The 14,878-nt window shown below is 42.6% G+C and overlaps 1 protein-coding gene across 1 annotated transcript in view; it reads right to left on the minus strand.

The window, feature by feature from the left end:
- The window catches only part of tyw1 (tRNA-yW synthesizing protein 1 homolog (S. cerevisiae)), a 58,725-nt gene extending 44,356 nt beyond the window's left edge, over positions 1 to 14,369 (minus strand). The window contains exons 1-7 of the mRNA XM_048264448.1: positions 14,147 to 14,369; positions 13,621 to 13,751; positions 13,265 to 13,405; positions 12,527 to 12,628; positions 10,480 to 10,674; positions 9,584 to 9,898; positions 7,948 to 8,067 (exon numbers count right to left, since the gene is read on the minus strand). Of these exons, the coding sequence (XP_048120405.1) occupies positions 7,948 to 8,067; positions 9,584 to 9,898; positions 10,480 to 10,674; positions 12,527 to 12,628; positions 13,265 to 13,405; positions 13,621 to 13,751; positions 14,147 to 14,225 (1,083 nt within the window). The 5' untranslated portion in view covers positions 14,226 to 14,369. The remainder of the gene's footprint in view (positions 1 to 7,947; positions 8,068 to 9,583; positions 9,899 to 10,479; positions 10,675 to 12,526; positions 12,629 to 13,264; positions 13,406 to 13,620; positions 13,752 to 14,146) is intronic.
- Positions 14,370 to 14,878: the final 509 nt, after the last annotated feature.

The raw sequence follows: 14,878 nt of genomic DNA on the forward strand, positions 1-14,878 counted from the left end.
CTCTCTTGAAACGGTCAATACCCTACCAAAAAAAAAACTCCAAGAGAAAGCAGATGAAACTTCTCTAAACTCATTTAATCTAATCTAAGTTGTGCCCCTTGCCGACACAGCCACCCATTCAGTTTTAGACGATTACATTTCAGATGCACAGCTTAATCTGACAAAGCGTGATTGCCATTTAGCTAGGCTAATGCCATTTAATTTCGAGAAAAGGAACTGACAAGCCACGTGCTAATCAGGCTAAACTCAGAGCAGTCGCATCATCACTGATGAGCTTATGCACAAAATAGGGTGTTGCTCATGTCATGTTATGGTGGCAGCTCTCATCCTCAACAGCTTTGTCACTATGGATATGCTTCAGTGGAGAAACACCCTCTTTCATTTACATTACAGCAATTAACATTACTGTAATGAAAGTCTCAGTTACAACTGAGTCAACTGTCACAATAAACGCATTACAATTTTGATCAGGCAAATATAAAAGTCTCACCGAAATGTTTCATTAGGAGGATACAAGATATCAGCCTGACCGAGCTGCCCACCATTATTCGGTAATTCAGCAACAAGCCCTACTACAAACACGTCTATCAATATTCTGAGCTGTCTGCAAATGGAGCAGAAATGAGGCCTTAATGCCTCTTCAGAGTATGATGTGATTGCTCACCGCCAAGAAACACACTGGGAAGGGAGGAAATGAGATGAAATCAAATCTGAAATCGAAATGAGCTATGGCAAAAGGTTTGTCTTTTTCTTTTTTTTTTTTTTTTTTAAACCTAATTCCAGGTCTGTGCACCACCTAATGACTCACTAAATTTAACGACAGCAGAAAATGTCTCCTGAACAAATTTACTCACCCTCAAGATTTCCACCCCATTAGGTGCAACAACATCAGCACAACTAAGACGGGGCACTGCTGAAATAAGAGCAAGTTTATTTCTGTGTAAAGGGGCCCCTCAAAGCTCAGTGATGGCACTAGGCAGTGCACATCAGGGCTTATCAAGAGGAAAGAAAGCTATCCCCAACACATTGACAACAAGTAGAACCATACTGCCAGCTCTTTATGTGAGGAGGAGCACAACACAAGTTACCCTAACATAAAGGTAATCGACACACACATAACTCTCCATCATTACAAAATATGTTAACCCATTCAAGCAAATAGCTATTTTGATCAGTTAGAGATGAGGTGTCCAAACTGGTGACATCACATGCAACTGTAGTTTGTTATCACCATGTTACAAAAAACAATTCATATTAGTCCTAAAAATAAAGTATGACCAGTAGAAGCAATAGAGGTGACCCCAATGCATATCATATGGAAGGCATTCAACTCCGCTAAACTCTAGGAACGCAACCAGTTGGGGGCGATGAGATTACTTTCCCTCCCTATTGAGATGTAGAACTACATAACCATTGCGGCCTACGAGTGAACGTGTTTTCTACATTTTTTAATAAAAACTAATAAACTAATAAAACTAAAACTATTTGGAGTGTTGTTATACCACGTTTTTGTAGCTGACGCCAAAATCTTATAAGGCCAACATGTCGTACTAGTCGGGGTTCCTTAACAAAGTGGGTGTTGAGGAGCGTTGCTGTCGTCACTGATCGCCAACTGCTTTGTTGTGTTGTCGTGCCCCTTCCCTAATTTCCTTAAAGTTTGGGGCAATTCCACACAAAACTGTCACGTCCATAACGCCAACTAAATACCATGGCATTGTGTTGCCGTTATGGATGTGACAGTTTTGCACGGAATTGCCCTTTGCATGTTTTAGTATCTGCACACATTGACACAGCATACATTGCATACAAGTCTGCTGCCTGGGAGAGTATCTGGGAGAGTAGCTGGGAGAGTAGTTGGGAGAGTATCTGGGAGAGTATCTGGGAGAGTAGCTGTGGGCCTGTACAGTAGATGGCACCCTAGGAGAGAGGGATAGGGTCAGGTACTATATAGCTGGCAGAGAAGAAAAAATTGTGAATGCCAGTGTGCAACACCTGAAGTTCGCCTGTCCATTCTCTCTCTTTATATCAAGGTATGTTTAGTTTTCATCTTAATGTTGCCATCTAAGGTTGTGTTTTGTAGAGATGGCTGGTTAATGTTCTAAGTGATTTTGATGTGAATCTTATTCATTCAAGCAAATGTTAATTAAAGTGAATCTTTGTTGCCACCAATTACCATGTGGCCATTGGCTTTTAGTGATGTTACAAGTGGATGAATTGGTTGCTAAATGTTGTGTAGCTGCTATATTCTCACCATGTTTATATTCTTATCAAAGACGTTAATGCTTTAATGTGTGATTATGATTTTGCAACATAACCAAAGGCAAGTTATTAAAGAAGGTTTGTTAGAGGATCTAATGTTGAAATTGTCTGAACCTTGTTGGATTTGTCTGAATATTTAAGCATTTATTAGTATATATATTTAAGCATTTATTACTTATATTATATACTATATATATTTTTTTTTTTTTAACTAATAAATGGAATGCCAGTGTGCAACACCTGAACTTTGCCTTGTCCGTTCTCTATCTTTATATCTTCCTTAGACTTGGAGGCCGGTAATACTAATCAGATGGCATGTCAACAGTCTGGGCTTAAAAATAAGACTGAAGTGCTAAAGTACAAGCCCTGATGGCGGAAGATGGCCTCGATACTACAGCAGACTTCACAGATGGAGGAGCAGCCTCGAGCAGGTCACACAGCTCCTGCACCACCTCGGAGAGGAACAGACACACAAGCTTCTGGTGGGCTCTTCCCCAGGCCTGAGTGTAACTGAGAAGGAGAGAGGGGCATTGCTGAGTGCTGAACAGCTGCAGAGTCGCTCCAGAGTACGGGCCTGGACCAGCTGTTGCAGTGTTGTAGTTGAGGGAGCACCAAGTGGCATGTACTAACTGCATCCCCTTCTGTGTTATAACCGCATATGCGCAATGTAAACAAACTCTTCCTGAGGCCATCTCACAAGCTGACACTCCATTATCAACGGTCAATTTCTCATTAGTGGTGGACATGAGAAAGCCACTGTCAGTCTTTCTCTATCTCTCTCTTTCTCACTTACTGACTCGGCAGCAGAGTGAGACAGTGATTACAGCCAAGTAGTGCGATTAGATAAGTCTTGATTTGATAATACTTTTGTGAGGCACTTGTCGCATTTTCTAATGCATTCCAGCCAAGCATCTCATTGGCCCCTATCACCAGAGACAGAAGCCAGCGAGCGATCCAGTCCCAAACGATGTCACTGGCAGAAACACGCCACGAAAGCTAATGAGGGGTGGTTGAAGGGGCTGAAACCATCTGCAGAGGGCAGAAGAAATCGGAAAAGGGGGGCATTGGGCAGGGCTGGGGTGCAATGACAACTACCTACTCAGCTGTGAAAATAAAAGAACTAAATCAGAGAAAACACGGGCAAGATGACACTTAACATTACATCCAACATGAGGGAAAGAGAGCGGCATTCCAGCGCTGCTCGAGGCGTCCCGGTGACTGGGTTAACGCACTGCTGTCTGGGCTTATCTCACTCATGCTGCCGTGGGCACACACACACACACACACCCGGCAGTGCTCTGTACCTGATTCTTGCTTTCCGCAAACATACACCAGACACACCCTCCATAGCACAAACACTGTGCTTGCATGCCCACCTTTCTGCCTGACAAGCATGGCAATCCGACAACAGTCTTTGACAGAGCTTTGGTCCTGATGGAAGAGAACAGGGTTCCTACACATTTTGCATTTAAAAATTCCATACTTTTTCCATACTCAAATTTCTCAAAAACTTGAGAATTTCTCAAAACTTCTCGGTAGATTTTTCTGACCATATTCTCGACATTGCGGCCACTTCTGGTTTGGATAACTCGGTGAAAACAAAGGTATGGACAACTGAAGTAAATTAAAAAATGACACTTAATATTCGTCCATTTAGCTGGGTCATTTTTAGTTGTATCTTGACGATGGGGACTGACAGTTAAGCTACACAACAGTAGGAATGGTTCATTATGACCTGAGTGAAGTGATTAGTACTGCAAATGCAATAGTCTGGAAACACAAATATTTCTCCATACCCTTGTTTCTTTTTTTCCATACTTATCCAGACCTGGAAATTACTAAAATCAAATTCCATACTTTTCCAGGTTTTCCATACTGCGTAGGAACCCTGAGAGAAGTTAGCAACCCTTGACACTCTTCAGGGCATAACCTCTTGACCTCAACAGACGGTGGGAGATTTGACCGGCTGCATTGCGGAATCACTCATCTTGATTGTCCTATGCTAAAGGATAACCTCACTGACCCACAGTGCCCTCTCCCAGGGCACTGCAGTCACGCTCCACTGGTGGGGTGGAACGCCACATGAATGCTGATCGAGGAAAGCCCAAGACACTCTCTGATGATTTCAGCAGATATTTTTTTATGTTTTATTCAGATTCTATCCTGTCGCAGTGTAAGAAAAAAATATAGTCTCGAAACAACTTGGTAGTTTACTCTAGAGGAGATTTATTTTGAGTACTTTTCCCTCTATGGGAAACGATGTGATGTTTTGATGTTTCTCGAATATTGCCTGGGAAAGAAAAAAAAACAAAAAAACATTTCATTTCTTCTTCCCTTTCCTTCCTCTTTCCGTCACCTTGCTTCTTCTAGGCTTTTAATTAAGGTTGCCTCCCCAGGTCTGTCATTAAAAAAAAAACTCTGAATGAGATCACACAGAGGAGAGGGAAAGGATAAGGGATGGAGTGTGTGTGTGTGTGTGTGTGTGTGTGTGTGTGTGTGTTTGTGAGACAGAGGGAGGGAGAGAGAGAACGCTTGTGTGTTTGTGTGTGTGCGTGTGAGACAGAGGGATGGAGAGAGAGAGAGAACGCTTGTGTGTTTGTGAGACAGAGGGGGAAAGAGAGAGAGAAAAAGTGAGGGAGAGAGAGAGAGAGGACGCGTGTGTGTGTGTTGTGTGTGTGTGACAGAGGGAGAAAGAGAGGGAGGTTGAGTGTGTGTGTGTGTGTGTGTGTGTGTGAGACAGAGGGAAAGAGAGACAGAGGGAGATGAAGAGGGAGAAAAAGAAACAGCATGACAATCTACTCTTGCTCATACAGCATTGGCACTGCGTGTTTGTTGGAAGTACAGGCTGTCCCTTGACTAAAATCCAGACAAAAGAGAAAAACTAACAGAATGGGGTGTCTGGACCGGCACAGCCACCAGATCCACCTCTCAGAACACTTCTGTCCACAAGCTGTAATGACCTCCCCCTCCTCTTCCCACCCCCACCCCACTGACTCCCACTCGCCTCTGAAGTGGACAGAACAAGAACAGTGTCTACTTCGTCCCTCTCCCCTGAGTCTCTGAGCAAGTGACAGCGGAGATGCAGTCAATGGTGCAGAGAGGAGAGGAGAGGAGAGGGGAGGAGGAGAAGAGAGAGGAGAGGAGGGGAGAGGAGATGGGAGCAGGGAAGAGAAGAGGAGAGGAGATGAGAGGAGAGATGAGGAGGGATGGAATGGGTTGAGGCAGACAGACCAAGAGGGGGGAGCTGGGGGTGTGCTTGAGGGCGGGCCTGGCAGCTGACACATCCAGCCTGACACCCAGCCACAGCAAGGCTGAGCCGCTCCGGCTGCTGCCCATCCTACTCAGCTCAGCGCAGCGCAGCATAGTGAGCCATCACCGCCAGCCACCTCCACCTCCACAGAAAACACCTCACCCACCCCTCTGGGCACCGCACCAGCTTCTGCCACACATGCTGTCCCTGAATCCCAGCTACAGCCCTGACAAGACCATGGCGCTGGGGCTTGGAGGAAAAGGAGGTCAGGTTGGCAATCTAAGAGACAAAGCAAGCAGCCAGAGATCTAGCAAAATCACAGGCACACACATTCAAAACTAAATAATGGCAGATAATGGGTCTCCTGGTAGAGTACAGTGTCTGTCAGAGTAGATTTTACGTTACTTAGTCACATGTTCACTGGTGGGATACTGAGAAGCAGACAGAGGCATCACAATATGTGCATACATACCCACATGCATACACATACCTTGCTAGTGGCAAGAGTTTAGATTGAAACAGGGCTGGTGTATGGCTTCTTCAGTGTCACAAATGGATAAAAAAAAAGCTCCTGCTCTACTTCTAGGACAAAATTAAGGGACATAAACCCTCCTTGCCTTCTGCTAAATCTGAGCACAACATCCCATCTGTACCTGAATACAGAGAGAAATGTCACATTCCTGTTCTGACAAGATGAGATGACATCCTAATTCCTCTGGGTGTGATGTGAAGGAACAACAAACAGCAAACTGAACCACACTGATCTGCTGTTTTTAAACTGTGTCTCTACTGCCCCCTGCAGACAAAAGTGGGGAGCTACACACCAACTGCAACCAAACAGATAATAACCGGAGGTACTTGGCAAGATATCTCTCCCCGAAGTGAGAGCAGTGTGTGGACACCATTCGGTAAGCAGGCTATATCCCCAGGTCAGCTCAAGCACAAAATAGTTTCTAAAATGAACTAAATATGAGGCGGCTGCTTTTCCTTTGTATCCCTGCAGGGATCAGGGACCTTTGATGTATAATTTCCCCTTCTTGGTTAATGGGCCTCAATCTCAATACTCATTCCCTTGTGACCTTAATTAATTCCAAGTAATGCAGATCGAGTGATTATCACGGTACATTATGTAGCGTATATCTCCAGAGCCGACTGCAGATGAGGCCAAAAGAGCTAATATTCAGAGTGTCCAAATGCCTGAGAAAGTTGAGTGACTGACTGATAGCCCTGTATGCGTTTGAATCACAATTACACTTTATCAGCCAGTGCAAATGAGACTCTTAGATCAGGCTACGTGAGGTGTCCTCTTCATCAATACCCCAATCTGTACAATCTAATGGGCTTAACCCTGTGGAAACTGAGCACACCAACTTCTAGTTCACTGACAACCAAGGGATAGTGTAGAATGCAGATATCCAGCCATAATACCTATGCAGTGCACATGAGCACAGAACAGACAGCTGAACAGCCCTGTAAAGTCAACACGTGCAAAGTCAAACATTTGGACTGTATATTGGCTTTATTGCAAACGGACACATTTAAAACCTGCACTTGACAGACACGGCAACCATGGGCGTTGATACACACAAAGGTTTGTAAGTTGTAAGCTCTCACAGGTTAACACATTTACACAAGTCGTTTAGCTGTTGACTGCAGAGTAAAGGAGAGTGCCAGAACCATGTCAAGGCTAACTCTCACTGGTAGCAATGAACGCATTCTAAAGAACCCTCTTATAGAGCAATGCAATCTGACAAACCATATTGGGCGGGGGTTACACTTTTTCTAGGTCAACAAATGCAGTTTACAGCATATCTTTGTGGCACAGATCCGTGAGAAGGGCGTTGGTGATCATCTTCCAGTCCCACCCCACTTGTCTCTGAGGTCTTGCTCCACACAGCGCCTCATCAGCTCTCATTTAAACGGCTATAAGGTCAGAGCCAAACCAGCTGAGCTCATACACTTCAACATCCGTCATTAAAGGATGCAGAACACAATCTGACAAATGTTATAACAATACAGCGTTCAAATTTTTCATACACACCCTGCATATGGATCCAGTCAAAAGCTGAATCACCATTCAAAAATCAATCACTCACTTTGAACAAAGGTTACTATGAAAGCTGATTGGTATTAGGCAAAGGCTCTATTAGACTGTGGCACCAAAATTATCATTTTAATAGAAACAGATGAGCTTTGTGTGGTGATATAAGCAGGATAACAGCCTTTGAGGTTTTTGATTTGGACAATTATGGACTTGATGGTGCATCCAGGAAATCTTTGCCTCCGCCTCATGCTTGTAGGAGTGTCCCAGTGAAATTCTTGCATCAGTCACATTGGCACGTTCTTGGGGACTTACTTCTGTATGGCAAGGAATCTCCATAAAAGCACTCTGAAGCCACATAAACGCCTAAAAAAAGCAAAGCTAGCTAGCATGTCACCTTGACTTTCTTGATGCGGTTCATGACGTTCCCCAGGTCCTCCATATCGATGACGGACCCGTGGCCTGGCTCCTCCTCGCCACTGCTCTCTGCGTCGCTGCTGGACTCCACCAGCTCCTCCTGGGAGGCAAACACAGCAGGCTCAGCCACTCTGTTACCTGCAATGACCCCCATTTACTAACACGCACGCACATGAACATGCACACCCACATGCACACGCACACCCACATGCACACGCACACACACACACACACACGCACACACACACACACACGCACACACACATGCACGCGCACGCACACGCACACACACACCTAACTTGCTAAGTCACCCTCACACGCTACAGGGCCAGTGCAAAAAAAACTAAATGATGAAGCACTGTATGACGCAGGAAACATTTATTACTGCAGTTACCTTTGGGTGGCCCGGGGCTTAATTAAATCAGGACGCAGGTGTGCCGTTATGGGGAGCAGGGGAGAATTCACTGCACTTGATTAAAGTCATTTATCCAGCATGTGGACCAGCAGGATCAACTTAAGCGCCTGACAAGAGAGCTTTTGAGAGAGCTAAAAATGTGTGATATTTTACTGTGAAACGGCAGGCTGGCTTAGCATATAGACCTGGAAACAAGTATGGTGAAATGTAGACTAAACATGAAAATAAATCTAACCAAGTGTTATTAATCTTATATTAAGATCAAAAAATCTACTTGGTATTGTTTTTAGTATGAAGAGACTTACCTAGCACTCTCTAAAGATAATTTTGACTTAATTTAAGGAGTCTTATCAAGTCAAATTTACTCAACACACTCCCAGACAAATTTGCTTGTTTTCAGGATGAGACTTCTTAAAATAAGTCAAACTCTTAAATTAAGTCAAATGATTTTACGAGAAAGCGCTAGGTGAGTCTCTTTATACTGAAAACAATGGCAAGTAGATTTTTTGATCCTGATATAAGATTGATAACACTTGGTTACATTTTGTGAGATAAGACGTTTTTGCAGTGTATGAGGAGGAGAATGAAAGCCTTCAGCTGAATGTATTGTGAAATCTCAACACCAACCCAAATGGCCTTAACACTAGAAGTGCCCTAATTTCACAACTAGTAGAACTGCTGTAAGCACCCATTTTGAGCCTTAGATTTTAAACTTTACATTCAACCAGCAGGACTGTATGTTTTTTCTTAAAGTCATTTTACGCGCAAGTTTTTTAAACGGTCAAAATTACCGTAGCAGCAGTTCTAGTGTAGCATGGATTCCAGTTGCTGCTACTGGAAGAAACTGGAATCCATGCATTTCCACTGAATTATTTTTGGAATCTGATCCCTTATCATACCTGTTCATTCTTACTCGTTGCTCGACTTATCGTGACTAAATTCAAGATGGCTGCAAACGCTAAACTTCGTGAAGATACTGTCCGATGCCGAAGCACCACTATTGAAAAAGCTGTTGGTAGCATCGGCTAACTAGCGCCAGATTTTGGAGTGCAGGGGACAAGCCGAGATGGGCTATGAGACATACGTTCACACTCGGTATCATGTTTCAATACACTTTAGGTCAATATCACACCGGAATTCTCCTTTAAAGAGGATGACATTCCTTGGCCAACAGTACGCGACAGCGGCACCTTCCACTGACCTCAGAGCTGTGCTGCTTCTGCTCGCTGGAACATTTCCCCGCGTCCCCCGCCACGTCTCCTGCCCCACTCTGCTGCTGCTGCTGCTTCTTCTTCTTCTTGCTCTTGCAGGTGCCGTTCTTGCACTGGCCGCTGCATTTCTTCTTCTCCCCGCGGGCCAGCGCCTGCAGTCGGGTCAGCAGTCGGCCCTTCCACGCCTGGAAGTCTGCCTGCACGCTGCCGTGCCGACTCTTGGCCACGTTGTTGTCGCCCTCGCCGCGCGTCAGCACCCGTGAGGCGCTCAGCATCCACAGCCACTTGTCGACACATTTAGCCACCTGAGGGAGAGATGGGGGAGGCAGAGAGAAGGAAGGTTTCGGTGTTAAGGGCCGTTCACACCGGGAACGATAACTATAACCATAACAATAAAAGCATCCACATTGACCAGGGATAAGAAAAGTCTCCGTGTTGATGAATGTGATGGCTAAAATATGATGGATTCTGAATGGCTGTCAGCTTTTTATCGTTCTCAAAATCGCTCTGAAAGTGATGCCCAACGACATCGTTCTTCATGTTATTATAGCTATAGTTTATGTGTGCACGTAGTCATTCATATTAGCTATTAGTTTAGTCTTGGTGTAAACAACCCTTTACCCTGTGCTTCTAAAGAGTAACCATTAACAAACTGCTGTGTTTGTGAATTTATGAGAACTGTTTTTTGAACCATGAATACACTACTAATTAGATAACTCTACATGTCGACTCTCGACCAGACTTAGGCATACATAATTTTGTTTCCCAAAGAAGTTATATCCCTCATTAGGAAGAGTAAAGAAAGTACTCTCATACTTATAAAAGTAGACTACTTTCATACCACCATCACATTCTGCGCCACCACTGCAAAACATGTTTATCTCACCGTGTTGTAGTGGTCGGTGTAGACAGAGTCCCCCAAGCCAAACACAGTATATCTCAAGCCTTTGAGGTAGGTTTTGCCATATCTGAAATCTGTGGAGGCCTCCTCCAGCCATTTACAAAACCACTCTGCAGTCTCTGTGGGTTTGCCATCCGTGTAGGTAGCCAGGAGAAACACACACACCGCTTTGCTTGTGCACTGGAAATAAACAAAAGGGTAGCCAAAGGCTAAGTAAGGCTCTGCATTCCTCCAGGCCAGAGGCTTCCCCGACAGCCAACAGAAACATGAGATCCCTGACTGACTTATCTGCAGTGTCTGTCGATCGATAGATAGATAGATCGATCGATCGATAGATAGATAGATAGATCGATAGATCGATCGATCGATAGATCGATAGATCGATAGATCGATAGATAGATAGATAGATAGATAGATACTGTATTGATCCCCAGGGGAAATTCAAGGTCTCAGTAGCATATAGACATCACACACACATTCACTAACAGCTGAAAAAAGTAATTAAAAGGATATAATATAAAAAAACACAACTAAGCAATAAGGACAGTAGAAGATAAAGAATATACTAAAAGACAAATTATACTAAATAACACTTAATCTAAAGCAATTCTAAAAACAGTATCCACACAGTGGGTGATTAATCAAGTGGCGCTTGCATTGACTGAGGCAGGAACTGAGCCTGTGATTCTTTGTGCATAGTAAGGTAAGGTAAGTTGCTCTGTGTGAGTGAGTGTCATGGTGATGGTGCAAATGAGTAAGTCCAACAGTGCAAGAATAAAGTCTAGAGACCAGCATAAAATAAATATAGACATATCGGCGAGTAGGCAAGGTGAAACTATAGAAAAAACTATATCTATATATACATATCTCTCTCTCATATATATATATATATATATATATATATACATATACAAATACATACATATTGTAATGTATATTTATAAGAAAAGGTATAAGTGTGGCCACAATTCGTCTGTGGCATTGAAAACTATATCTATATATACATATCTCTCTCTCTCTCTCTCTATATATATATATATATATATATATATATATATATATATACAAATATATACATATTGTAATGTATATTTATAAGAAAAGGTATAAGTGTGGCCACAATTCGTCTGTGGCATGGAGGGAGGGGTTATGCATATGTGCTAATATAGCACGCAAACAGTGAGGCAGTAAGACAGTGGTAAAAAGTGGCTAGTGGACAGACAGTATCCAAACATGGAGGGGGTGAAGAGGCAGACAGATTATGCAGAGAAGTCTCTCTCCTCTTCCAGAAAACCCTGTCTACAGTGGTCTTATCAGTAGAGAGAGAGAGGTGTTAAATAAAGGAATAAATTATAGTTTGGATAAAAATAATGTAAGAATAATTCCTTTGATATTTTTCCTGAGATGAAGAGATCGGTCAACCATATTAATCGCTGGCTCAACCAAAGAATGCCTGATTGGCAGCCCAAACACAACACTGATGTATGTAAAATGGATGAATGCAAGAAAGCAAGAGGTCTGTAGTCCCTGTATTGATTTGGTTTATGTGCAGGCCTGAACTATGGGTTGGGTTGAAATATTTTGTCAGTTCCCTCAGTAGCCAACTGATCATTCACTTCCCAGAAATCTGCTGGAGTTCATTCATCACCCTGGCAGGCCATTACGACTGGGAGCCAATTGATGTAATACATAAAGAACTAACTCACAAGATCAGTTACTCTGCCCTGACTGCGTGTCAAAATACATCATTCAGCAATTTAGAAATAACACAAGTTAGGAAAAAGGTTCTACATACAATATGTCTGTCTGTGGTACTTCATTGAAAGAGCAATCAGACAAAATTCAAGATAATGACCTTTCTAGAGATTTAGCTAATGGATTTAAGCTTTGCACAGGGATTAAACAAGTGTCAGCGAGATAACAAGTACAGTATGAGCATATGCATGCATACACAGGTGCGAACACACACACACACACACACACACACACACACACACACAAACTCAAGTTGGAGGAAATTAACCAATCTCACCTCATCTGATAGTCTGTCGTCAGGATCATAATCTTTCAAGTCAATCACCTCAGATATAAGTCCTAGATTCTTGATATCTTCAGCAAGCTCTTTGGCAAATCCCTACACAGAAAACACCATCTTAAAATTGTACACAAACTTGTACATGAATTTGTTACAATGAAGAACAGTGTGATTAAACTGAGACAGAGCCTTTAGCCTGGTTATCTAGTAGTCAGCACTCACAGCTTACAACACAAACTGGGATTCTGTGAGAATGGCAAATTGTTTCATTATTGCTCAACAAAATAGATTAATCTTCTGTGTAAAAACTCTTTAGGCAGGTGATAAAACATGAGGCAACATTACTAAACCTTATTGTAAAGAAGACTTCAAAAGGTATGCAGAGTGATGGAATAGTGGTTATCGGTGCACCTTACTCAAAGGTCTGATTTGCTCTGCATCATGGAGGAGATCAACATAACTTGTGTATGGGGCTAGTACACATCCAATGTCCAAAAAATACAGTAACAAAAGAACAAGTGGCATGCCCCTGAGATGAACCATGTGTTTAAATAAGCAGTATCCAATAAAGAATAAGAACACTTATATTGTGATTATCACTACCAATTGGTATACAAACTGCAAAAATAGATGCAGTTCCATTCCAGTATCTCATCATTGTAGGACCCTAATAACATTGACTTTACTCCCCACACTGACTGTTTTGTCTGTCTTTGGCATGAATGCACTTCATACCTTTGCAGTTCCGGTTTGTGATCCGTAAAAAATCTTTAGTCCAGACACATGTTCCACTTTCTCCTTTACAGGATATTTTTTCTTTTCCTCCGTTTCTGTCGTTTGGTAACGCCAAGGACTAACAGGTGTAACGACCTTCTTCTGCAGGAATACATGACAACATTGGCGTTCTTATGATGTGCTCTTGAACACAAAAATACGTTTAACCACCAGACGATCTATGGCATAAAAACCGAGCAAGGTCACTGCATAATACAACATGAGACTTAACACCTTTTAACAGATTTGACAGTCCATCAAAACAGCATATAGGATTTGTTATTGACTCTTGGAAAATATACAAAGTTTCAATTCACCTTCTTCAGCACCAGGTTAAGGGCAAACCATATGCCCACAACGACAGCCGCAGCGGTGTAAATATACAACCGGTTATGCCACAGCGCCAATACATAGCTTTCTGTGTAGCGTCGCACATTATCCAAATTACCTAAGGATTTAAAACAAACCCACTATGTAATTCGCTGTATAGTAGAAATTCATGCCACAAGTCCAAATAGTTCTACAATATACAAATAGTCGGTTTATAGGCTAACATTAGAATTATGTCCGGTACTCTAGTCTTGTACCATGAAAGGTTACAGTAGCTGACTGGCTAGCTAATGTTACTTTAGCGAACTTCGGTTTACCAACAAAGACTTAGGTCAGATAATACTGTTAGCAAGAAATGAATGAAGTGTAAATGTATTGTAACTCATTTTAATGAGTAGAGTAAATGTTCCATTATCTGGTACTGCATTGCGTTTCATAGCTAGCTGGATAACTATCACCTTACTTTTGTTTCGAGGCTAGCTAGCAAGCTAATTTAGGAAGCTGATAACTCACTTGGAAATTCGGCGCCAAATGCATGAGAGAAAGTATCCGCCAGCAACGTGAGCGGCAACATTCTCAGTGTCGTGAACATCACAGGTTCCGGTGTATGTTATTTATCCTTCATAAATATGTACACAGAAAGTATTGTCCCAGACAAGTTGAAATTATTAGAAACATATCAAATGTAGACAGCCATATTGATAAACTGGAATTGTGGGTAGGTTATCCTGGGTCACCAGTGTGTACATGGACTGGCCACAAGAGGGACACCTCACCCAGCAGCAACTACAAGCAGCTTTCCATCACTTCACACTCACAGGATTGAAGATGAGGTATTTTCAGTTAAAATCATATTTTGTGTGAATAGTTAGCCTACAATTAGGCCTACGTAAAACAGTCTACTGAACACATATGATAACTATATGTACCGCAAAGTAAGTGGTACAAAATATGACTGCTCAGTCCTGAACATTCTCTCTAAAAATAAATCACACTGCAATTTGTCACTATTTCATGTGTGCGTTTGCTTTTGTGTATATGTGTGCTTCTCTGTTCTCTGTGTGTGTTTGTTAATGTGTGTGTGTGTGTGTGTGTGTGTGTGTGTGTGTGTGCGTGTCTGCTTGCCTGCATGTGTGTGTGCATGTCTGCGTGTGTGTGTGTGTGTGTGTGTGTTTTATGTGTGTGTGTTCGCTTATGAGTGAGTGTGTGTGTGTGTGGGGGTAAATAGTTGTTTGTAAATAGTAC

Source organism: Alosa alosa, chromosome 15 (assembly GCF_017589495.1).
Source record: "Alosa alosa isolate M-15738 ecotype Scorff River chromosome 15, AALO_Geno_1.1, whole genome shotgun sequence".
In the NCBI taxonomy this organism is placed as follows: domain Eukaryota; kingdom Metazoa; phylum Chordata; class Actinopteri; order Clupeiformes; family Clupeidae; genus Alosa; species Alosa alosa.